Raw genomic sequence first — 26,430 nt, 5'->3', positions numbered from 1 at the left:
TCAAATGTTCATTCAACATAAACTCTTCATTAAAAATATTATTTTCTTAGTAACATGCAAAAATAATTTGAATGACGCGGAAGAAATGGTAAGTAAAACATGTACGAAATTGCAGGTAATAGTCTGCAAAATAGCTGCTGGAATGGTGGATGGTGGAAAACACATTGGAATCCAGAATGAATAAAGACAATATCATGTCAACAATTGTTGATTTCCTTTCACTTATACAACTTATACAACTATATATGTACAATTGTTTGCATTCCTAAAATCTGAATGATTATAATACATTACTTTAGTGAATATAATGTACAGGTACAAAAAAACAATTTGAGATCCAGGATCGCGCTTGCGACATCATATAAAAATAATTACATCAATGGTAGATTAGTGACAAAACAGAGAGGATTGACAAACTGTTGGACCACTTAATCGTGATTAACGGTATCTATTATTTGCTAACAGGGAACTTTAAATGTAAACTATATCCTTATTGTAGTTCAGATAGTTTCAGGTTTTATATCAACTAACACATTTATGTATTCATTTAATGACTATATTGTGGTGCCCTTAACACCTTAATTAGTTTCGTTATCACTACAAAGAAATGTATCAGCACCATTTTCAGTGATTGAGCTCTTCTTCTGTTTCTTCTTTTGAGTTTCTCTTTGCTGGTTCAGCAACTGCTTCATCTCAGTGACCGTCTGTGGCAGTTCAATATTGTTTGTTTCTGGTAGAAATCGAACCAGGATGGCCACCACGATGCAGCATGTGCCGAACACAGTTCCAGGTGCCCAGGGGTAGTGGCGATACTGTCATATAAAACATATTATTTGTGAGGTGATTTTATAACTAAAATACTGCTCGATGTGTCTTTAAAAAACACCTCACTTACAAATATGGAAACAAGAAATTCGTATCCGGACCGTGAGGAAAATACCTAAAACATATTTGTTTTATTATTGGTTGTTCATTTATATCAATAAAAAAATACACGCACCTGTTGTATATTTAATGCATACAGTGAATATAAATAGTAATAGAACTGTGAAGTATAAGGAGGGAGAAAAGAGAAGAGTTTGGTGGACAGTGGAAAGTGGATAGGTAGAGAGGAAACAGGCGTGGTTGTGGTGGTAATGAATACTTGATGAGTGTGATTACAGACATTCTTATTTACTATTGAGTATCGTGCTATTTTCTCCAAAAATGTATTTTTCAAGATTTTCAACCAATTTTCAAAATATAAAATGACGTGTGTTTTTTGTTTTAATACATAAAAACAAAAGGTGTTCAAGAGATCTACTCTCTCTATTGCAAAAACTACAAAGATCATCATAATGTTTTCCTATGTTATAAAGAAAGTAGTTTTTTGTTAAAATTCGATGTATTAATGTTTATTGAATGTCTTGTCTTATTTTTCAAAACAAAAAGGGTCAATGATTCCAAATGGATTTAAAGATTCGTGAGCTAAATGCTGCCATGGGCACTTACCGGCGTATAACTTTTTAAGTCAGTCAAATTTAGTGCCCTCACCCCTTTGCGTATTCATTTATCAATATTTTCCATTTAATTCTGTCTCGCTTGCTTAGCAAACTCGAAAGAAATTGAACTTCAATAGGAAAAATACAGTTTTTGATAAATCCGATGAAATCATTTATATCATTGAACTTTTTACACTAATGTGATTGACAAGATTCAGAAAAAACATGGCAAATATCACATATTCATGGCTGTCAGGTGTTATGAGATATACTGTTTGGTGTTAGAGAACACGTCATGATTACCTACATGTAATTTGGTCATGTGACATATCTATTGACAGTAGTCTCACCAGGATCCTAGAAAATGGAGCAAGTATCCCCCCTACTCGTGCTGCAAGGGATCCAAGACCAAACCCAACATTCCTGAAAAATATACAGATTTATATGTTCTGTGTTCTGGGCGGTCGGGTAGTCTAGTGGTTAAAGCGTTTGCTCGTAAAGCTGAGGACCCGGGTTCGATTCCCGACGTGGGTACAGTGTGTGAAGCCCATTTCTGATGTCCGCCGTGATATTGCTGGAATATTGCTAAAAGCGGCGTAAAACCATACTCACTCACTCACTCATTTCGGGTTCTAGTTCGAACTTTGGTTCCTTTTAGTGGGGTAAAACATTTTGTTGGCCCAGAACTGTGTCAGTTCATTGAATCATTTCTTAAAAACATAACGGAACATAAAGTCCACACATTATGTTTTCTTATTTTATCATTGTACATTAAATATAAGCGACACAACCATTTCACTAATCATAAGAAATCTATGCTGAAAGCGTAGTTGATGGTATGATTCTGACTTATATCATAAGAAAGTCAAGCTCTTAAGTGTTCACTGAACGCAGGAACATATGATATAAGTCAAAATAGAGCTTTTGGACATCATTAACACATGTCTTGGTACAACGTCATACAGGTAAATACAAGTAGATATCAACTAGTAAAGCCGGTGTTTCTTACCGCATTGTAGTTGGGAATATTTCTGGAGTATAGAGCCACAGCACATTAAATGAAGTCGTTGCTCCAAATTTTCCAATCAGCGAAAATGTGCTCACAGCCGCGCTGAGGGTGGGTACTGCAGCTGAAACATACGTGCATACATTTACGACATATCGTGTCAGCTAAGATCATTCATAGGGTACAATCGACAATGAAAATTATTATAGAGACAGATGTTTGACTCGGTTTGTTGCTGATATTAAACTTTGGGGAAAAGGAGCATGTGTGATTTCACGCCGAAATAAGAAATAGTCCAAACGCCATGACAATGCCAAACAGGAACGATCTCGACATTGTATCTATGAACGCTTCGGCTGGCATTAATAAACGAGCGCACAAAGCTATCCGACGGACCTCTGAATGTACATGCAAAGCCTTGGCTAGTGAGTGTAATGTGAAAAGTAAACAACTGGAGAGGCTAACCTACGAAATGGTTGAATATGACCGATGCTATCAGCGACACTGCTGCTATCAGATGACAGGCCAAACATGTTTTCTTCCTTCCGAATCTACGGAGAAATACATTTGAAATACATCTAACTTGAAACGTAACAGAACTTCTTTTCCAGGAAGATTGTAAATTAGGTCGAGTTTTATCAGTGCGGGTAAAAATCAGGGCTGACTGAAAAATTGATGTATTAAGTAAAAATATCCTATGCTGGCTTCATAACTAGTACATTAAAGATTACATCCCTGTAGACTGATCTAACCCACTGTTTACTTCCCAAGCAATGTGCTAAACCGAGGCAATAGTAAACTTGCATGTTAAATATCACCAGAAATCTAAACATGTACAGTTCAACATTCTGTTGCAATACGTTTGACCCAGTGATGTTTCGTGTAATATTAACTGGTATTAAACAAGTTGTATCAATACTTAATCGTGAGTTTGACCCAGTTTAGATTTCAATGACAATCATCAAAACAAAAGTTCACATAGGTCGCAGTGAAATACGTTTATGGGCGAAGGCATCATGTATGATGATATACGCTGACCTACCGTTGTGTATTCATTGACAGTGAAAACAATATTCAACACATGGTGATACCATTACCTGTCAACTGTGAGCCAGAAAGCAACAGAACCAAAAACTTCGGTGACAGCATTTAGACCAAAACCAATGAATTTGTCACTATGGAACTGTGTGGCGTTGAGACTAAGTCCGTAGTAGGTCAAACTATCTGTCATCCTAATAAAAGAAAAGAAGAGATGAACAAATACTTTAACGCCAACCGAAAGGTAAATAAATGCAAGGTGTTTAAAATCACATAATCAGCTTATTTCTTCGCCTGTTTCTTACCTGTTACCATACCTATAAACAACACATAACTACATCGATACATCGATCATTACATAAGTCATACGTTAAATATGTATATTATCTAGCCATCTTTGAAAAAAGAATATAAATATCAAAATTTACATAAGATCAAGTGCTCACTTAATAAAGCGACAAAAACCCCTTTCCATTTTCATAAGACATCTCGACTAAAAACAGAGTCGATTGTACGATTTCGACTATATATCATGAGCATATGTTTATGAATCACTATCAAATAGCGATGATACCAGGTGTTCGCGAAAAGGTGAGTGTATCCTGACCCACCGGTGTAACCGTCACAAACACACGCAAAGGTGAACCTGAACATATAGTACATGTCAAAATAGGGAATGGAATCGGACATCATTCTTGTCACTAATGCGTCAATGGGTACAATGTGTGAAGCCCATCTCTGGTGTCCCCCGCCGTGATATTGCTGGAATATTGCTAAAAGCGGCGTAAAACTATACTCACTCACTCACTCACTCACTCACTCACCAATGCGTCAAATGTGGAAATCATACTCAATACCATAATGAATATGCATAATTATTTTGCCTACCAAATAAAACACAAGATTGCTGTTAAAGTGAGTATTTGTCTGTCTTTAAAAATCTGCATCAGTGGCCTTTCATCTTTGCCTTCAGTGTTTGCAACATCCGGAGTGGGTTTGTGTTGATCCCAGTGTGTGTCCGACGATAAGAGAGAGATTTGATCAGGAACCTTTGGGGCTTTCACTTTTTCTCTGAACAGTGTTATGATATCGTGTTCGTCCTTGTTATTCATGCGGCTAGCCTTCTCCAAATTGCGTTCTATGGTACTGTATTTTCTTCTTGCTGCCAACCATCTTGAACTTTCGTCCATTACCCTGTAAAGAGGTTAACAGTCAATGCTCAAAAGGGTACTCAGAGTGAAATGGCATATAGAGACATTGAGAATACGACAGGAAACAGGAAATCATTCACATGCGCACTATCTTCATGATGTCCTCCATAAGCCATAACTACCATCACATCCTCCCAGAAATTGCCGAACTTAACACCAAACTGGAAAAATGCATTGAATAGCAGCAACTTTTTGGTAAATGTATCATTCAAGACTGTATGAAACAGGACTATATCGTAACCATACATCTGTTTTGTCTTTTCTAGGAACGTCCTATTTCTGCACATAGGCGTACACACGGCTTATGTAGTGACACTTACTTCAAATCGAGACAAATTCCCAAAGTAAAAATATTATTTGAAAGTGTGTGTGTGTGTGTGTGTGTGTGTGTGTGTGTGTGTGTGTGGGTGTGTGTGTGTGTGTGTGTGTGTGTGTGTGTGTGTGTGTGTGTGCGTGCGTGTGTGAATATGTGTGACAGCGGCCTGTGAATAATCAGGTCTGGAATATCCACGGGCCAATGATGTCACAATATAGTTATATCCTTATCATTGGACTGTTGACTAGTTGGCAGATATGTTAAGACGAGGGGGAACTCATACATAAAATACACCGACGAGCAACATAAACTATACCAAACTATATATCAGGCGTGACAAAAGAAAAAAAACATTCCTCATGAATGGTTTGTAAATTGTATGTAAACAAGTGGAAACTTTATACCCCGTGATTATGCTGCAAGTGCATATTCATTAACAGCGAATAGTTATTTCACATGGAATTCAGTGAAATAAAACAAGATTTTAAGTTGCACCCGTGTCTGTTGCATATCTATGATTGATTGTACATGATTTGGGAACATTATTTCGTGTTCTAATAATTAGATTTTGGTATAGTTCCTATTGATTGTCAGTGTATTTTCTATCAAATGCATTTCTAAAATTTGATGAGGGGGGAAATGTTAATGTTAATTTTAGTAGGAGTGTCATAAAGTAAATAGAAAACATCAATGGCGAGTTCCATTGTCTGCCGAAAATGAACTGTGAAAAACTATATGAATGGATCACTTGAAAATCGTGATGTATTATTACATGATGTGATGTGTAATTATGAACAAACTAACAAGTACACAAATTAGACATCCAGATACGACTACTCTAACCCATATGTAAAAATAATCAAAACTGTATGAGCTGTTGTTTCACAGTGCATCAAAACCTCTTCGTAGAAAATGATGAAAACGTTATGATTTCTTGTCCAAACTGTTTGTGGTAATATGTCATAAAATATGTCTTGGTCTTAAAAGGAATATCTTAATTAATTATACTTTGATGTGATTCACACTCACCATGGTGAAATTAAATAGTGTGCCGATGTAAGGCCCACAACTAATTGGTGATACCTCCAGTTGAGATCCCTCATCAGGTACGCCGCAAAAGCATAGATAACCACGGATATTGACCAAAACTGCGTGTTTAGGATACCAATCTTTGATCTGTGCCTAGTTGGGACAATTTCCAGACAGATGGTTGTTGACGTCAAACCAACACCCTGAAGCAAAGACCATGTCACACACAAGCTACACGGAGTTAATGCTTGCACTGCATGTGAGGGATTTAAGATCATTATCAGAGTTGTATTACTTGTCTAAAATGAAAATACGCATTACTAAATAGAGGCGAGTTACCTAATCTCCGAAGGCCCTTTGATTTGTCTCAGGTAAATTTCTTCGTCTACCAATGTTATATCTTCGAGCCTTTCTCAAACATTAGACTGAGAGGTCTTGATATAACTGACATATAGTTTAAAACGTGAAACCAAATTCACTCACTACATTTAAACAAATATTTCAGTCGTTAACATCTTAAACGTCAGTATTATGTGTACAATAAGCCTGACGCCCTGACCTTAATAATAAAATCCATGGTGACAGCTTCATGAACCATAAACGGTACCCGCTTATTACTTCAACAAGGTAGCACAACGCGAGGTAAATAACCACCATATAACATTAACACCATGTTCGTAGAAATCGATGAGTACTGTGTAAAATTGTATATACACTACCATCTGCGTTGCCCCCTGTATAACCTTCATGACAGCAAAGGCAGCGTATGTCGGTACGAAGGACATGGCAGTGCCTGCTGCGAGGAAACAAAGTCCAGCCAGTATGTTGGAGAACTTGCGTCCATACTTGTCAGATAGGAATGTGAACAAGACTGAGCCTATGCCCATACCAAACATGTAGAGGGTTTGAAGGAGGTCGCCAAGACTTTCCTTTTCACAGACGATATCCCACTGAAAACAGACGAAAACATTTTTACAGTCAAAACTGTATTCTGTAAAATTATACAAAGGGTTCTGTGTAATTACGAATCGTAACGAGTCAATTTTTAGAAAATGGACATGTTGGATGTTCATTAAAGAATTGTGTTGTGAATAGATAAAAGTGTTCGGCGACTCCTTTGAGCGACATTTTAAATTATTAATTTATTTTTATTTCAAAACCATGGAATTTGAGAGAAGTTGAACTCAAGCTTCAGGTCTGTCTGATATCTGACAATGGTCAAATATTCAATTCCCTTCCAGTGGTTTACCCATCTGAACCAGAAATAAAAGAGACAAGTGAGACCACCTTATCTGATTCATATTTAGATCTGTTCATAAAAAGAGTGACCAAAAAATCTCCACAAGATTGTGTGACAAGATGAATACCCTGCTGGTGGGGCTCACCTTTTCGTGAACACCTGTTATGATTCATAGTTCACAGAGATATTTAAACACATGTTCGTGATGTAGTCGGAATCGTACACTCGACTCTGCTGTCAGCAGAGATTTCTTATGAATATGGAAAGGTTGTTGTTTGGGGGGTTTGTTATTAAACGTGATGACCATAGATATAGCTACATATCTATCTTCACAGCTTCAGAACAATTTGCGAAAAATGAAAGCAAATGCCATCGGAAGTTTACTGAGGAAATAATACGTGATATGCTGGACTTTCTCATTGATAACATCTTTGTAAAATTTGGCATGAAGACATTAAGGACAGAAGTTGGAAGCCCCATGGGAATTTCTTCTCTGATTGGCAAAGTCAAAACAAGGTAATTTCGCCAAGAAGTGTAACTTTCAGACCATCAAAAAACATTTCCCTATCTCTTATTTACCAACCTTAACTAGAAATAAGAGGGACCATTGAAACCGCTATGCAGTCTGTACTATAGGTCTGTGGCCTTTCCGTATATGTGTCAATATAACAACTGATTGAATTGGAATGTCTGCTCGGATTTGCAAAATAAAATAAACGGTAATTTGGTCTTGAAGTTTAAGCTTCAGGTGTATCGATGACCTTATATCGTTCAATAATGGTCAAGTAGCCAATTTCCTTCCACTGATGTACCTACTTTAGCTAGAAATAAGAGGGACCACTGAAACCGCCACATCTGTTTCATATTTAGAGCCATGAATAAAGATTCAGAGTTACAAAAAACTCTCCACAAGACTGCATGTCAAGAGGAGTGATTTCAACTTTCCAAAAGTAAACTTTCCCTTTATGTTGAGCAATAATTCAGCAGTTCCAGCCTTTGGTGTCTACATTTCACAACGTGGGTGAGTGATTGGACGAAACGCTTCAAGTCCGAAGTGATCAGGACTTCCAGTGAGTGGGAAGACGAAACGCCACTATTAACAATATTTCAAGTATAACATGACATGACAGCTTGATGTGTAAGGAAAACAGAACGCGATGTAGGTCTTAGATATTACCTCATTGATAGAGTGGCCACTGATAACAGTACATAGTTCAAAGGACATGCCCATGGAAAATGATTTCTATTTTGTCAGGCTTTTCAGTAATAGAAGATGATAGATGATAAAAAGTTGATAATTCCTTTCGTTCAAGGTTTATATTATATACATACCTCAGAAACAAGTGAGAGTTCTGGCGGTTGTTCGTAATGATGTCCTTCTATGCACGCCAGATCTTCAGAATGTCCAGACAAGGTTGAGGTGATGCTGATCTTACATTCATGGTATGTGATGTTCAAATCGGAGATGTTTTCTCGAAATCCAAGAATATCAATAGCAGTTGATTCATTCTTGAGGACTTCACAGTGGCTCGGAACATAATGTCCTACGGAAGAAGATGATACCTTTTACATGGTATTTTGTATGGTTTGTTTGTTTGTTGTTTACCGCCGCACTCAGCATTTTTCCAGCTATAAATAATCGAGTCCGGGCCAGACAACCCAGTGATTAGCATCATGGGCGTCGACCTAAGCATTCGGAATACGATCACATTCATTAACCAAGTCAGCTAGCCTGACCACCAGATTCCGTTTGTGGTCTCGTATGACAATCACTGTGGCCTCTTACGGCAAGCATGGATTGCTGAAGATTTATTGTAACCTGGATCTTCACGAGTCGTTATGTATGGTAGTGTCATTGTCATTATTTACACCTGAAAAAAGTTAAACACTCCTTGTTCCCCACTATGAATGACCAACATGAATTCCTGTGGAGAGAATGTCAACAGCATGTGCAGACGCCACGTGACCGGATGGCCAACCCATGCCTCCAGTGAGACGTCTGAAGTATCGGGGGCGGTCGGGTAGCCTAGTGGTTAAAGCGTTCGCTCGTCACGCCGAAGACCCGGGTTCGATTCCTGACATGGGTACAATGTGTGAATCCCATTTCTGGTGTCCCCCGCCGTGATATTGCTGGAATATTGCTAGAAGCGGCGTAAAACCATACCACTCACTCACTCTGAAGTATGGTCTCGGTGCAATGCTTGTGCAACAAGACTCTGCTCTCATCCGACTGGTGAATCTTCCTCCATGTCCGTAGGTTCCAGCCTCGTCTCGCCAAACACTACTCCAAACGGTCCCTGTGATGACGATCTGGCAGCATAGGATGCTTGAACACTCTCTTTAACATCAAACCTTATGATTTGAATCAATTTCTCTTAATTCTTGAGATGAAACTTGCCCGTGAGGCATCCAGTTCTTCTTAAGACAGGTACTTGGGGAAAAGGGATGTCCCCTAACCAAGCAAAGCAGGCCGCAATCTTCACACGACGCCGTCCAGACCTTTTACGATCCTTTACCGCATTACTTTACCCATGTTCTGTGCATTTAACTTATATGAGGCAATATACTTATAACCGAATGGTGGTAACAGAGCATACAAAAGGCAGCTTTGTCGGACATTCCTTCATTAATAATTGATATTATTCGCCATCGTTTGCCGTCTGATAAATTCCAACGAGCCACGTTGAACAGGTATTGAGATCAGTTCAGGAGTTCACTTGGTTGTACCTTGATTGTACTTTTAGCATCGACTGCACCAGCCACATATCTATGCCCAACTGTTCGAGTCAGGTGTATGGTATAATCCGCTGACTTACATAAACAAATAAAATAGAAGGCTCTCACTATTGGCTCCCCTGTATAACATATTAAGGTCCAAAGTAGCACATCCAACTAATGATGATCCGCTTGTTACAGTATATGATGTGGCTAGTTGAATAAACTTGATGATTGAAAACAGCCAGGGGAATGTTGTCCCAAATATCTGAGCTAGCGTTACCGGCTGTCGTAGTCTGGTCCTGTCGTAGGCGTCATCCATCTCTTCCCAGGCATGTTCTTTGATGGGGAAGGGGTCTGGAGAAAGAGCCCACCATGGTAGTACAACAATGGAATGCTGTCACAAAACAGCTGATACAACACGTGCTTGCTGTGGGCGGACATTATCCTGCTGCAACATGATGTTATGTTCCTGTATTTGCACTGAGGGTAGAACATGACAATGGCTTCCTGGTAGCGTACGCAATTCAAATTGCCATTAACAATGACGAGTTGTGTTCTCTTATGAGTTGTGATGCCACCCCATACCATTCCAACTCAAACTGACCACGTTGGGTAACGCAAACGTTGTGCGACCATTAGAGCTGTCCACATGAACCTGGACTCTTCTGAGAACAGTATTCTGTCCCACTCTTGTAATTGTCTTCATCTGATCTGACATCGGAATATATCTTGATATGTTTCTTGGACAAATATTTGAACTGTGGCTATATCTCACAACAGACACCATGTCACATCTGTCGCTTTAGTCACTTCAGGAATTTCCTGATACGGATATTATCACATCTATGACATTAATGCTTTGAAAAACAATATATGTGATAAAACCTTTCCATAATCATAAGAAATATCTGCTAAAAGCAAAGTCCATTGCACAATTCCGACTACATCATGAGCTTATGTTATTATCAAATAGTGACAGCTAGGTGAACATATCTTGCTCCACGGTAACACCCGTCACAATCTCATGCATAGAACAGTCAGTGGTTCACCCGAGAGACACGGGAACATATGGTGCAAATCAAAATAGGGAATTGCATAGAGGATCCTTTTTGTTACTAATGCGTGAAATTTAGAGAATGTCCTCCACATGCCTACCATAAAAGTTTTTGAAAGCTTTACTGAGGCCTTGAATGTTGTAACCTTGATCAAACAACGTTTGAGCAAAAGTCGTATGACGCTCTTTAAAATCTTGGTTGAAAGATCATGCTCATTGTATAGCATTATCCCTGAATGTCCTGTCCCAAAATAGCACATATATGTTTTCTATGAGGAAATCCACTATTTCGCATATATCACCACGTTAAGTGTCAAATGTCCAACAGATACAACAGTATCATATTTCAATATATATATATTTGCTTTTAAACATTGTAAAAAGTAGTAGTTTAGGGTGTCAAGTGATCTTGGGCATTAATGATGTCTGTTGTGTGCATGAAATTCATATTACGTTATCGTTTCGTGCGAATATATACATATTTATACATGTTTTGAACCACACTATCAACTCCTATTCCAGATTTATCTTCATGACATACATGTATCGTCTTTCATGAAGTAATACCACCATGGTGATATACCACCACATTCCATCAGACATACGTTCAAATTGCATTTGTTCAAGGTTCTTCTTTCTGCCAAACATTTGATACAAGGGACAGTTCTTGCAGCTCAAATACAGAAACCCCTAAACACACTTCACTTCACTGCTCTGAAAAAAATAAAATTAAAATTAGGAGGTTTTACGTTTCTAAGGCAATATCAAGTTGGACCGCTGATCAGGTGGTGACATGGTCTGATCTGGCTGGTAATACCGTGCCCCGACGGTGAGGTTTGGCGTTTCAAGAACCGATGTGTCTATATATACAAGGCATCTCGATTTGTTTCATATATGTGGCTTAATATCGTTTGACCTCACTGGACTACTTATTGTGCATTTTAACTTTAGAAAACATCTTTAAATTGTTTGATTTTACTATTGGCTTCGTGGAACTAGAACTTACCTATGAATATGATGCTCATCAGATTGAATGCGTATGGTAACAGCATTAGTGAAATAAAACAGATTTGAATCACTTGATACTTTCCCCTCCACCCTAATGCGTCATAGATGCTGTCAAAATTAACTTCTTTCGTGGAAGTCATCCTCGTCGGTACGTATCCTCAGATGGTCGTGAAAAGGTGTCGTTATATAAATCAAGATCGTTACAAATACAACTTCAGATGAGTGCACGATGTATATACATATGTAATTGGGCCCAGTGAAAACCTGTGCTCAACTGGCTGTCCAAATAAATATTTCGCTCGTCACGTCACTCCGTTATGGGGTCAGTGTGCACGTGAGCGAAAAACGCATGGTATTGACAAATACGAAACCACAATCTCGTTTTCAAACCCAGGATCAGTGTTTCATTGCACCACTAAGGGACGCAATTGGTTACAGGTGACCCCAACCTTTAATGGATAACTTGGAATTACCAACTGCGTGCTTCCTTGCATGTCATGGGTGTAAGACAGGCGTGTATCTGAATAGAACTGCCAACTGTCATCTTGCGCATGGTCAGAGAAAGGTTTGAATCAATGAATGAATTTAGGCTCCTCTGCCAATACAACAAAAAATGGCATAGACATAAAAGCACAGTTGAGTATTCATAAATAATATGTTCATAAAGTCATTGTCAAAGATTGTAATTCTCGTAATTTTGATTTGTCTTTCATTATTTCATGTTTATTTTTTTATAAATCGAAATTACGAGTTTTTCCTCTTCACTTTGATTATTATTTCGCTATTTCGATTTGATTTGGTTATTTCGATTACGTTTCATTGCAATAACGAGAAAACAGAGTAAATAATTGAAATAACCTCGAAATATATTCGAAATTTTAAATTATGCCCCCAAAGTGGCAATATCAGGCTTTGAAGAGATTTGGTTATGTGATATGAACGATATCAGATCACTGATATACCTGGAGCTAATGTCAACGTCTGGGTCAAATTACCATGTGTTGACTTTATCAATCCGAGCACACTTGTGGGATACTTACTTCTTGCCTAAATGTCTTACCCCAAGGGGGCACGGGTGGCCCAGTCGTCTAAGGCGCCGCGATTCGCTGTGCAAAGTTGCATCCCTTGGACACGCCAGAAACCTATGATTGTCGGTTCGAATCCCGGTTCGCCCCAATTATGTTTCTAGGTTTGTCAGCACCATACCCGTGTTCGTGGGTTTCACCGAAGTGGTAAACGTCTGAGACCTGCATCACTTTGGGCTTTCCTCCAACATTAAGCTGACACGCCACGATATAACTGGTATAATGTTAAAAGCGGCGTTAAACCCAACTCACTCACTCTTACCCCAAATTTTTATTGAATGTTTACTCGTCAAAGAAATTATACCGTTTCAAATAAAAGGGTGGCTACAAACGTTCCAGTCTCGAATGAAGGAAGTGCATTATGGAAGTTTCTTGCGATGCGCATAATATTTTCAAGATGGTCCAAACAATGTCATCAAATTTATACATTGTTTTACAGAAAATGATTCAGATCGATAATATGTGAAGCCTCTCCCTAAATATGAAATATATATCAAAATACCTTTGAGTATTGATGTCGCTAGTTAAGACGTGTCTGTTGATATCTGGCTGACATAAATAGTGTCATATATCGCCTCCGAGCTAAAACAAATCTGTATGCAGATTTAGATCCCCCTGTTGCTTGTGTACAGTCTTCCTGTAATAGGTAGTGTCAAATATCCCTTGTGCTTACAAAAAAAGTCTGTATGCAGATTTAGATGTATGTTGTTTGGGGAGGGTTCTACTGGCAGTCACGGAGAGTCGGTCTTCCGGTGCATCTTGGACGTCCACTAGTGTCTGCCCTGCACACGGTATGGCAGCCGGGTGTTGACGGACATCAGTTCTCAGACGTTTACCACTTCGGTGAAACCCACGAGCACGGGTTTGGTGCTGACAAACCTAGAAAAAAGATCGGGGCGAATTGGAATTCGAACCCACGATCATTGGTTTCTGGCGACCCCAAAGAACGCAACTCTGCACCGTGAATTGCGGCGCCTTAGACGTCTGGGCCACCTGTGCCCCCTACTTGTGGGAATACTCACTCAATGTCTTTACACATATTGACTTACACTGAGATCAACCAAAACAAACCATACTATCACAGTTCATTTTTATTCATAAAACTACAATTATGCAACAATATACAGCCGGTATATAAATAGGATATATGTTATTGGAAAATGTTGGTGACCTGATATTCGACAAACGGTGCGTCAAAACGCAGCCATTTGCCGCCTTTGGGACCGATACACACAGTTCAATTCCACTGCAGTTCAACCACCCCTACACAGGATCGCTACATTCGACAGTTCCACCTACGTCATTGCAATGCCACAGCTACGGAGACTGCAGGACGCATCCCGAGTCAACGTGTTAATGTCGGTGGCGGTTGTTGGGGGCCATATCCTACACCACGAGATCTGACTTGGTTGTGGTTCAGGGAAATCTAACAGCAAATCGCTACATGAATCAAATTCTTCAAGCTCACCTCTTTCCATCATTGACCGCCAGAGGGAGCTGTTTCAACAGGACAATGCTTCACTGCACACAGTTCGTGTCACGGTAGACTACCTGGCCGACTCGTCCGCAGGACAGAATTCGTACACGTATCCAGGCAGTGACGAGGAGATGCAGAGCCGTGATTGCTGCCCGGAACCTTGTGGCCTTTTGTGACATGACAATGAACAGTTTTCAATGCCTTTGTACAACGACAGTCTGTGACTATCGAGCTCCAAAATGTCATATTTGTATCTATGATATTAAATTAAATATATCGACTTTATTAGGTACAAGAAATTAACTAAAATTCTACCAGAGCGTTTCTTTTTTTGAAGAGTGTAAGAAACATGTCCAATAAAACGTTTCTTTCTGCATATGAAAAATATAAATATGGTTATCACAAATTAGGGATCTACCATCACCAAATACATGGTATATGTGAATAAGGCATTCTCTTTAAGGACGGGTGGTAGAGTACCCTAACGGTTAAAACGTTGGTTCAATCATGTGTTTAGCCCATTTCTAATGTCTCCCGGGCGTGATATAAAATGGAGTATTGCCAAAAGCAGTGTAAAACCCCAGTCACCTACCCACACAGTTAATGACTTAAGGTTTTACCATGTGGACCCGGATAGACACTTTTCCTGTCCTCACATGGCATATAAGAGTTACATTACGTTAGAATGAAAGGACCTATTAACGTATCCTGCAAAGTCAATTGCCAGGACGGCTACAGAGTATTTTTGAGAAAATGCCATATAAATGAGAGTGTGAGTTAATATTTAACGTCGCATCGGCATTATTTCAGCCATATATCGATATACCTAAATATAAATACATAAATAATGACATCAAAACTCAGGAAATGGCTCATTTAACAAAACATATTCGTATTAAACTGATATTGCATTTGTGACACTTAATGACAGAACAAATTCACATCTGAAAAATATAAAATAAATGCGGCAAAACCGGTTCCATATTCATCAGAAATGTCTATTGTACGATTCCGACAATACCATGAGCATGTGTTTAAGAATCACTATCAAAAACTGATGACACCAGGTATTCGCAAAAAGGTGAGCGCACCCTGCCCCACCGGAGGCACCCGTCACAAACACATGCAAAGGCAAGTCAATTGTTCGCCTGTAGAAACACGGGAACCATACAATAGAATTAATGTTTCTGTATCTGTTAACGATGGTTCTTCAGCAAGAGGTTTCGATATAGACTGACATTCTTGGTGGTCGGGATCCGTTCTTAGTTCGACGACTAACTGCTGTGCTAGGTGGCGTGTAAGCTACCGGTCGGATAATTGGTGGAGGTTGAGCGACAACATCTTGTAGGGGAATGTTGCCAATTATGACGCTGAGATAGAGAACAAGATCGGAGCACGGCCCCGCAGGTGTAACATCAAGCTGGAACATACCAAAATGTGTTCAGATTCTAGAAGCTTCTCAAGGGAACAAAGAAAATACATGAGAACAAACCGACACAAATTACAGTTTAATGAAAATGATATAGGCTATTTTTAAGGAGGGCATGGGCACGTCTAAGGCGCCGCAGAAGTATCATCCCAAAAACCTATGATCATCGGTTCGAATCCTGGATGATTTTATTAGGTTTGTTGGCACCTTACTCTTAATCGTGGGTCTTCAGAAAAAGTGGTTAACCTCGAAGGCCTGTATCATTTTGAGCGTTCCTCCGACATGACACGCCGTGATATGACTGAAATATTGTTGAAGGCGGCATTAAACCAATCTCACTCAATCTCTAACAGAACTTTAGTTCAATTGTTCCAGGAACATAGCTTCAAGTACTTCCGGTTTCTCAAAGTTTAAGTGGGACGGTGGGGTAGCCCAGTGGTTGAAGTGTTCTCTACTTTGCCGAAGGCCCGGGTTCGATTCCCCACATGGATACAATGTGTGAAGCCCATTTCTGGTGTTCCCCGCCGTGATATTGCTAGAATATTGCTAAAAGCGGCCAAAAACCATACTCAATCAATCATTCAAAGTTTAAGTCGCATCTCACCATCACAGAGTAGGTAATGTTGATGATGATGCAGCCCTTGAGATAAGACGGCGTCAGAGGTGGAACAACCAGCTGCTCGTCATTCCAGTAGTGCGTTTCCCCCTGGCTGATCTCGCCGTGCTTCAGCTTAGCAACATCACGCATTTTAAATTTTGTCTCGGTGGTGGCATGATATTCTACCTCCTGAAATGAGAAAGTCAGGACACTATACCCCAAATGTGTTAGTTTCAAATGTATACACATCTTTGGACACATAATGGTTAACTTGCAAAGATACTTCCGTTTGCACTTCAGTCGGTATCATGTTCCAAACGACCAAATATGGGGTTCATAGTAACTAGGCCAACTGCCCGTCTGTGTATTTGACCATTCTCACGTGCATGGTCACACTCCAAATCAACAAGTTGTCTTCAGTGGATGAATGCAGCCATCAAATAAATAAAATAAACAAAATGATCTATAATCATCAAAAATCTCTATTGTCCATAGTATGATTCCGTCTGTATCATAAGCATGTGTTCGTATATCAGAATTAATCAGAGATAATACCAGGTGTTGGCAAGCCACTCACACACCTCTTTTAGGAACACTTTTGATTTCTTTATTATCCGGTTTGACAGGTTCTCTATTTCTGCATTAATAATGATGGCTTCCCCGGGAACATATCCCTGTCTGTCGATGGAGAAGTTAGCAGAGATTGGTCCTGATGCACAGCACCAGCAGCAAAGTGTCTTGGATTTGCTTAGATGAGCAGGTTTCTGAAACAATGAGTCAGTTCGTGAGTTCGTGTGTGCGTGTGTACGTGCGTGCGTGCGTGCGTGCGTGCGTGCGTGCGTGTGTGAGTGAGTGAGTGAGTGAGTGAGGTTGGTGCTGTCAAAGCAAGAAACACAATCAGGGCGATTGAGAATGACTTTCAAACAAGTAATTCTGTAAAAATTCAATTACTGCATATATGTCCATACTATAAACATTAAAACTTACATACTGTGAAAATTGGTATGAATTGTTATAGTATCAATCCCACATAATTCTATATTCGCGTCCAGCTTTGGTTCCGAATGTCTTTAGTAACGTGAAAGATATGTATGTCATTGCTTTCTTCCGACAAATAGCGTTAACAACATTCCTCCAAACAATGAAAAGAAAGATCTTTAGAATATCTACAGGTACAATGACCTAGTTAAATAAAAGCGACGAAAATGATTTCGACATCCACACGAAATCTCTGAGAAAAGCAGAACTGATTGTACGATTACGACTGGATCATGAGCGTTTGTTAATGAATCGCTCTGAATCCTTGTGCACAGACTGAAACATGAAACAGATGAGGCTGCCTCGCTGGTCTATTATTTCTAGTTCAGGTGGACAAATCAGTGACTTGGCTATCTGACCGTTATTTAACGACATTAAACCATTGTAACACCTGAAGCTTAACTCAACTTTCGTTGTCAAATTGCTTTGTTTTGCTTTTGCCAATGCGGGCAGAAATTCCGATTCATGTGCATAAAGAAACTGATCAGTCAGATCAGTAAGAAGAGGAGCACAATTGATATTTCCTAAATATATTACCCCAACTTTCATATTGATGCTGGACCCTTGAAGATCCGGGGTATATTAGGTCGTCAGCAACCCTTGCCTGTTGTAAAAAGCGACTGTGCTTACGACAAGCATAGTCGCCTTTTACAGCAAGCATGGGTTGCTGAAGACCTATTCTATCCCGGATCTTCACGGGTCTACCATCCTAGTGAAACCCACGAGTACCGGTATGGTGCTGACAAGTCTAGAAACAAAACCCGTGCTATCCACAATCATGGGTTTCTGGCATGCGCAAGGGACGCAACTCTGCACAGCTAAGTCAGAAATTGCACAGGATCCAGTGTATGAACATCGATGATATTCTACAACTTCATCAGATCTGAACGAAAGGAGGTGTGATGGGATGTGTTACAAGTGGGCCAGTATTCTTACTGTACACCTTGCTTCATTACCCGTGTAATGTTTGGTATCCTTACTGTACATCTGACTTCATTACCCGTGTAATGTTTGGTATTCTTACTGTACACCTGGCTTCATTAATTGTGTAATGTTTGGTATTCTTACTGTACACCTGGCTTCATTAACTGTGTAATGTTTGGTATCCTTACTGTACACCTGGCTTCATTACCCGTGTAATGTTTGGTATCCTTACTGTACATCTGGCTTCATTACCCGTGTAATGTTTGGTATTCTTACTGTACACCTGACGTCATTACCCGTGTACTGTTTGGTATTCTTACTGTACATCTGTCTTCATTACCCGTGTAATGTTTGGTATTCTTACTGTACACCTTGCTTCATTACCCGTGTAATGTTTGGTATCCTTACTGTACATCTGGCTTCATTACCCGTGTAGTGTTTGGTATTCTTACTGTACACCTGGCTTCATTACCCGTGTAATGTTTGGTATTCTTACTGTACATCTGTCTTCATTACCCGTGTAATGTTTGGTATTCTTACTGTACACCTGGGTTCATTACCCGTGTAATGTTTGGTATTCTTACTGTACACCTGGCTTCATTACCCGTGTAATGTTTGGTATTCTTACTGTACACCTGGCTTCATTACCCGTGTAATGTTTGGTATTCTTACTTTACATCTGGCGTCATTACCCGTGTAATGTTTGGTATTCTTAGTGTACACCTGGCTTCATTAACTGTGTAATGTTTGGTATTCTTACTGTACACCTGGCTTCATTACCCGTGTAATGTTTGGTATTCTTACTGTACACCTGACGTCATTACCCGTGTAATGTTTGGTATCCTTACTTTACATCTGGCTTCATTACCTGTGTAATGTTTGGTATTCTTACTGTACATTTGGCTTCATTACCCGTGTAATGTTTGTTATTCTTACTGTACATCTGGCTTCATTCCCCGTGTAATGTTTGGTATTCTTACTTTACATCTGGCTTCATTCCCCTTGTAATGTTTGGTATCCTTACTGTACATCTGGCTCCATTACCCCTGTAATGTTTGGTATTCTTACTGTACACCTGGCTTCATTTTCCGTGTAATGTTTGGTATTATTACTGTACATCTGGCTTCATTCCCCTTGTAATGTTTGGTATTCTTACTTTACATCTGGCGTCATTACCTGTGTAATGTTTGGTATTATTACTGTACCTTTGGCCTTATCCAATTATAAGTGTGTTATTTGGTATCTATTACCTGTTGTTAATGTTCATCTACTGCCGATGACAACATGTGATGTAGATTGGCCTCTCATTACCTGGTTGTTGACACCCCAGCTTGGTCAGGGTGTGAGAATCTACATCAAACGTCGCTAAACGCAATAAGCCAGAAGGTGTTATCCATAAAGTTGCATGTTTTCTTAGTAGTTATACTGTCTGTCTGTGTCTGTGTCTGTCTTTCGGTGTCTGTGCCTCTCTGTGTGCCTGTGCCTGTCTGCCTGTGTCTGTGCCTGTATGTCTGTGTCTGTCTGTATGTGCCTGTCGGTCTGTGCCTGTCTGTCTGTGTCTGTGTCTGCCTGTCTGTGTCTGTCTGTATGTGCCTGTCGGTCTGTGCCTGTCTGTCTGTCTGTACCTGTCCGTATGTCTGTCTGTTTCTGTCTGTCTGATTGTGGCTGTGCCTGTCTGTCTGTGTCTGTCTGTCTGTGTCTGCCTGTTCCTGTCTGTCAGTGCCTGATTGTGTCTGTGTCTGTCTGTCTGTGTCTGTGTGTTTGAGCCTGTCTGTCTGTCTGTGCCTGTGTCTGTCTGTCTGCATACATAGCACGTCCAGGGGAGATTCGAATCAATAACAGTTCCCGAGTCTGTCTGGCTCTTCTACCTCGTGTACACAAACAGAATATCGGGGAGTCTCGCCTTACCGTAGCTTTGCGTTCACGATTTAAATCCAGACGATTTTGGACTCTAAATGACGTGATGGCTTCGTTGTTAAAGTTCCAGGGTTTTTCAATGGTGCACTTAGCATCATAGTGCACCAATCCACAGTCCCCTACGAAGGAAGACGGAAGTTGGGATGGAAGGTTATATGAAAACGGGAAAGTGTGTCGTCCAGCAGGCAGATTGATGTCTTGTCCTGGCTCATCATTCCCTAAATTGGAAATAATAAAATACAACTTGCAACTGGGAAGATTATGTTGGTGTTGTTTTCTTTGTTGTAGTTGTTGTTGTTTAACGCCGAACTCAGCAATATTCCAGCCATATGACAGCGGTCTGTAAATAATCGAGTCCGGACCAGGCAATCCAGTGATGAGCATCGATCTACGCAAATGCATCAATTAAGTTAGCGAACCATCCGATCCCGTTAGTCGCCTCGCCTCTCACAAGCTGAAGACCAATTCTTACCCGGATCTTCACGGGTCGGGAAGATTATGTAAACATTTTTATACAATCGTGATTTTATTATCCTTTTCAAGCATGCAACATGCTGTAGCTCACCCCAACTACTTGCTGCATTTGATCCATAGCCAGCTATAGTGACCACCCAGAAACCGATTCACACCAGGTGTACCTCCAGCGTTCTCCTTTCCGCGATGAGAGAGATCTTTAGACACGCTGAACCAATGTTAACCACGTAGCTTGTTGACCTGGTCACGTTTGGTCTTGTCTGTATGGCCATAAAACATGATCTGTTGCCAACAACCCGCCCACTGAATTTGTCCACATCATAAACCTTTTCGGTTTTGTTTATTTGTTTCACTTAGTCTGTTAACTATTTTATGGGTGTCTGTTCACAAATCAAACAGTCAGTAGGATTCCCTTTATAAGGGGCGGTCGGGTAGCCTAGTGGTTAAAGCGTCCGCTCGTCACGCCGAAAACCCGGGTTCGATTCCCGATATGAGTACAATGTGTGAAGCCCATTTCTGGTGTTCCCCGCCGTGATATTGCTGGAATATTGCTAAAAGCGGCGTTAAACCTCACTCACTCACTCGTTATAAACATCACAGCATGGACGAAATCAATCAAAAGTCTTCCTAGTTGTTACGGGGGCACGGGTGGCCCAGTCGTCTAAGGCGCCGCAATTGGCTGTGCAGAGTTCCGTCCCTTGGGCATGCCAGAAACCTATGATTGTGGGTTCGAATCCCGGTTCGCCCCGATTATGTTTCTAGGTTTGTCAGCACCATACCCGTGCTCGTGGGTTTCACCGAAGTGGTAAACGTCTTAGACCTGCATCACTTCGGGCTTTCCTCCCACATTTAGCTGACACGCCGCGATATAACTGGAATACTGTTAAAAGCGGCGTTAAACCCAACTCACTCACTCACTCACTCACTCCTAGATGTTACACGGACAAAAATGATACTGTTTATATGAGCAAAGAATATTGTAAAAAATTTCATATGGATGGGATTGCTCTCACCTAGAGAGGTTATAAGGCAGAGTAGGTCCCATGTAGCCCATGCTTGTCTCAAGAGCCCTGGCCCACTCGTCTTAGGCGCCACAATTCCGAACGCCAGAAACCTGTGACCGTGTGTGCCGGTACGCCCCGATTATGTTTCTAGGTTTGCCGACCCGTGAAGATTCCGGCGTAGAATAGGTCTTCAGCAACCCATGCTTGCCGTAAAAGGTGACTATGCTTGTCGTAAAAGGCGACTGACGGGATCGGGTGGTCAGGCACGCCGACTTGGTTGATGCATGTCATCAATCCCAATTGCGTGGATTTATGCTCATCATATTAATCACTGGATTGTCTGGTCCAGACTCGATTATTTACAGACCGCCGTCATGTAGCTGAAATATTGCTGAGTGCGGCGTTAAACAACGAACCAATTCTAGGTTTGCCGGCACCATACCCGTTTATTATTCAAAGTGCTGAACGTCTGAAACCTGCATCACTTCGGGCTTTCATCCCACAGTAAGTAGACACGCCGTGACATAACAAATCTTCTGTTCAAAGCGGCAATAAACCCAACTCACTCACTCACTCTAAAGGCCCAACTAACGTGAGTCCTGACTGGTACGATGTGTAATCGTTGTTCATTGTGTCAACCACGGGAGTGCATGGACTAGACCTGATTATTTATATCTGGATGCTGATACGGCATTAAAAGTTAGTTATTTGAAATGTTACTCTAAGACCTTATTTCTTAAGACAATATCATCTCTTTAGCTTTTAGCATTATTCCAGCAAGATCACGGTAGAGGACACCAGAAATGTGGGGAATCGAACCCAGTCCCTCACTGTGACGAGGGAACGCTAAAAATACATAGCCCTTAATCCACTAGTACTCTCAAGGCAGCAATTTAAAGTGTCTAAAAATAATAAACAGGAAATTAAGCCTTAGTGACTCTCTGAATATAAGATGAATATGAATATATGCAGCTAATTGGAAAGACGAGCTGCTGATCATCACCTGCCAACAGAACATTGACCCTCAGTGACACTGTCTGAAGAAGATGTAGCTAATATTCTGAACCCTCAGTGACACTGTCTGAAGTAGATGAATATATGTAGCTATTATTCTGAACTTGAAATTTGGGTTGCTCATACGTACATCGCCCTGCCAACAGAACATTGACCCTCAGTGACACTGTCTGAAGTAGATGAATATATGTAGCTATTATTCTGAACTTGAAAGGTGGGGTGCTCATACGTACATCTCCCTGCCAACAGAACATTGACCCTCAGTGATACTGTCTGAAGTAGATGAATATATGTAGCTATTATTCTGAACTTGAAAGGTGGGTTGCTCATACGTACATCGCCCTGCCAACAGGAAACTAGTTTTGAAGTACTCTTCCTCCGCCGAAAAATGTTCTGTACGTGACCCCCCGGAGCCGGATGATTTTCTCTCTGTCCAGTGGACACGTGCCATTCCCTTCAGCCGGAGTCGGATTCCTGACACAAAAAGGTCTTCAATGAATTCAAAAGTGGTAACACTTGTAATTTTCATCCTGAAATATATCTTAACGTGTTTGTTTGTTGTTTAACGCTGCACTGAGCAATATTCCAGCTATATGACGTAAGTAATAGTCTTGACCAGACAATCCAGTGATTGACATCATGAGCATCGATCAACGCTATTGGGATACGATGGCATGCATCAACCAAGTCAGCGAGCCTGACTACCCGATCCCGTTAGTCGCCTTTTACGACAAGCATAGTCACCTTTTACGGCAAGCATGGGTTGCTGAAGACCTATTCTACCCCGAAACTTCACGGGTAATTTTGTCATGAAAGACATAGGGTTGCTTTTGTGATTGCTGCACTTTGAGAAACCACACACTTCTTTCAATTGATGGATAGGTCTACATGGAATAATGTATGGGTATTGGAAAATCGTTCCTCAAATACTTAAAGACTTTAACACTTCCCACGACACCTCTTCCTTAAGAATACTCAAACAGTTTTTCTGAAGTTTCGAAAGCTAAATTCGTCCCTAAAATAATGTGCCCAATAATTCATGCAGTTATTTTACACAAAGACATATGTTATAACCACATTTAACTTAATCCTATATATTCATCATGTGTTAACATATTAATGCGTTCACTGCCATGTTCAATGCATGCATGTACAGGTGATGTGTATGTACGAATGCTTTATTCCCTAATCACATGTGTCTGTGATAACAAAGCATATACAAGATTTCTTGGTACTATTTGAGATATAATATCTGTACTACGTTATACCCGTATTATAATTAAAGATAAGGTGTGCAAAAAGGTTATGTGTAAGTGTAGGGTAAAGCACGTCCAAGAGTTTTTATGATATTAAAAACCGGCATCCGCGGGAAAAAAAAGTTGGTAAAACACCGTGTTTTATCTAACTTATAAACCGAAAAAAGAAACTTAAAACAACATTTATCAACTTTTTTCATGCTTCAAACATACTTTCCATGAACCATAGGAAACGGGCGTAAAATATCTACTGGTGGCGTGCGGTTCTTGAAAAAGACATTCTAAAAGCATGGTGATTAATGAGCGTCCATGTAGTCTTGTGGTACACTGGATATTATATTATAACATCGCTGTTTATAGGATGACGTCACTGGAGGTTTACAAAAGGTATGAAGGAGTGGAGATCGCCGTCACACTTGACTGAATTGTCAAAGCTCTCAGTCGCGCTTCGTTATATCGTAAAAATTGCGTATCACACACAACCTATTATTAACAGCCACATCTTAAAAAGTCGTTTATTTGTTGGACATAAATAAATTTCGCCGGATTCGACACTGGCGAGGAGTTTTGAAGGCCCATTGCTGACGACGAGAACCGTGTATATTTAGCCTCTCATATCACGGACATTATGTAAACTGTTTAGTCTGACAGGCGATACCCACCTCTTATTTTCATTGTGTCGTTCAATTCTACCGTGACCTGCCCCTGTACGGGCTGACCTGGGAAGTATACCGGCCGCTCCTTGCTGTAGGTAACCACAAACACGTCCAGCTTCCCCATGACAAGGTACAACACAGGTACCTGTCGACTACCTGTCGCAACACATGGCAATACCTGTAGTCGTCCACAACTGTTGTCTGTCACAACAGTAAATCAATTCAAGGGAAGTAACTCGTTCTGCAATGCACATGGACACTTTTTTCAATAGCTCGACGCGATTGTGGACACGACTTGTAGTTCGAGCAAGTCGTAAACTCACACAAATACTACATCCTTCCTGTAGTGTATAGACCTTGTCGTTGCGATTACAGTGAGTTAGTGGATGTGAATACAGTCAGCAATAGTCTATCTATGTCACGGCGACATGTTGTTTGTTGTTAATATAAAGGCCGTACCTAGCAATATGAAGACGGTCTGTAAATAATTGTGTCTTGACCAGACAATCCAGTGACTGACATAATTATAATGAGCATCGATCCACGCAATTGGGATTCGATGACATGCATCAACCAAGTCAGCGAGTCTAACTTGATCCCGTGAATCGTCTCTTACGACAAGCAGTCGCCTTTTACGGCAGGCATAGGTTACCCCGGATCTTCACGGGTCCACCCAGAATATTTGTAGAATATTTGTAAATACTACTTCGTACAATTGTCAGCCACTGAACTGATGGTGTAAATCCTGTTGGGGTCCATACAGGTCGCAAAGGCTCTGTAAGTCCCAATGGTCCCTAGTATGGTGATCTATTGCCCTTTTCATAGTGTAGTTACATATAGTGATATCTTGTTATGGTTGTATGCAAGTTTTAAGTATTAATATGTGATATTCTAGTGATATTACTGTCCATCGATGACAAGTTTGTACTGAGTCTAAATATATGTATTCTCAGTCACGATGTGTCTGAAATATTGCCGATGTGACGTTAATATTACTCTCACTGACTCTCTCTCTCGTCCAGACTACATTATTTAAAGGCGCCAGTCAGCAAGCTGTTGTTGTGTTCAGCGTTACACAAGAAAGCAAATACCTTGCAGGAGTACGGGGAAAAGTACCCTTATCATAGAAGTGTTCTGTCAGCACTTTAAACCCATGAACGTCTAGTTGTCAATTTCAATGCGCTGTAATCTGTGTACAGTATGAGACTTAACAAAATATCTGTCTGTTCAGACACCTGATAAGTATTTATCACCATGAAAAGTGACATAGCATCGTGATAGTCTTCACTGGACTACCGACTAGGGAGCGCGAGTATCTTCTCCGTACAGAGCATAGCAAGAGAAGGTAGACTAGTCTCTCAGAAAGCCCCCCTGAGTACTGTGAACACAAGATTAGCCATTGGAGACCGGTTACTGTTGTGCCGATACTTTGCTTATGTACATCGACAACATGAAGT

General features: G+C 40.4%; 2 protein-coding genes across 2 annotated transcripts; both read right to left on the bottom strand.

Annotated features, from left to right (window-relative positions):
* Positions 1-578: 578 nt before the first annotated feature.
* On the bottom strand, positions 579-10,757 carry LOC139458136 (solute carrier family 22 member 6-A-like). The gene is made up of 11 exons (XM_071239451.1): positions 10,625-10,757; positions 10,166-10,393; positions 8,654-8,865; positions 6,801-7,031; positions 6,082-6,284; positions 4,414-4,719; positions 3,585-3,719; positions 2,953-3,038; positions 2,491-2,611; positions 1,832-1,904; positions 579-812 (listed from the first exon to the last, which is right to left on the bottom strand). The coding sequence occupies exons 1-11, from the start codon at positions 10,755-10,757 to the stop codon at positions 579-581; spliced, it is 1,962 nt and encodes a 653-aa protein (XP_071095552.1).
* A 3,560-nt stretch (positions 10,758-14,317) lies between these two features.
* LOC139469955 (arrestin domain-containing protein 3-like) lies at positions 14,318-25,167 on the bottom strand. Its single transcript, XM_071252285.1, has 6 exons — positions 24,980-25,167; positions 23,398-23,535; positions 20,561-20,787; positions 17,272-17,454; positions 16,697-16,879; positions 14,318-16,083 (listed from the first exon to the last, which is right to left on the bottom strand). Exons 1-6 carry the CDS (start codon positions 25,095-25,097, stop codon positions 15,874-15,876), a joined length of 1,059 nt encoding a protein of 352 aa, XP_071108386.1. The 5' UTR covers positions 25,098-25,167; the 3' UTR covers positions 14,318-15,873.
* Between the last annotated feature and the right edge of the window lie 1,263 nt (positions 25,168-26,430).

Source organism: Haliotis cracherodii, unplaced genomic scaffold (assembly GCF_022045235.1).
Source record: "Haliotis cracherodii isolate W230 unplaced genomic scaffold, xgHalCrac1.p SCAF_1, whole genome shotgun sequence".
NCBI lineage: Eukaryota > Metazoa > Mollusca > Gastropoda > Lepetellida > Haliotidae > Haliotis > Haliotis cracherodii.
Note: the sequence above shows the minus strand (reverse complement) of the source record. Positions and strands in the feature narration are given on the sequence as shown.

What these genes read in the sequence shown, in the direction of transcription:
- LOC139458136 (XM_071239451.1), bottom strand. Translation starts at nt 10,757, where the DNA reads ATGTCAGATCAGATGAAGACAATTACAAGAGTGGGACAGAATACTGTT. An exon ending in GCAATCTTGTGTTTTATTTG is followed by an intron (nt 3,720 to 4,413) that starts GTAGGCAAAATA and finishes TTCTTTTATTAG; the next exon opens with GATGACAGATAGTTTGACCT. An exon ending in CATATTCAACCATTTCGTAG is followed by an intron (nt 2,612 to 2,952) that starts GTTAGCCTCTCC and finishes CGTATGTTTCAG; the next exon opens with CTGCAGTACCCACCCTCAGC.
- LOC139469955 (XM_071252285.1), bottom strand. Translation starts at nt 25,097, where the DNA reads ATGGGGAAGCTGGACGTGTTTGTGGTTACCTACAGCAAGGAGCGGCCG. An exon ending in CGACACAATGAAAATAAGAG is followed by an intron (nt 23,536 to 24,979) that starts GTGGGTATCGCC and finishes TTTTTGTGTCAG; the next exon opens with GAATCCGACTCCGGCTGAAG. An exon ending in ATCGTGAACGCAAAGCTACG is followed by an intron (nt 17,455 to 20,560) that starts GTAAGGCGAGAC and finishes TCATTGTTTCAG; the next exon opens with AAACCTGCTCATCTAAGCAA.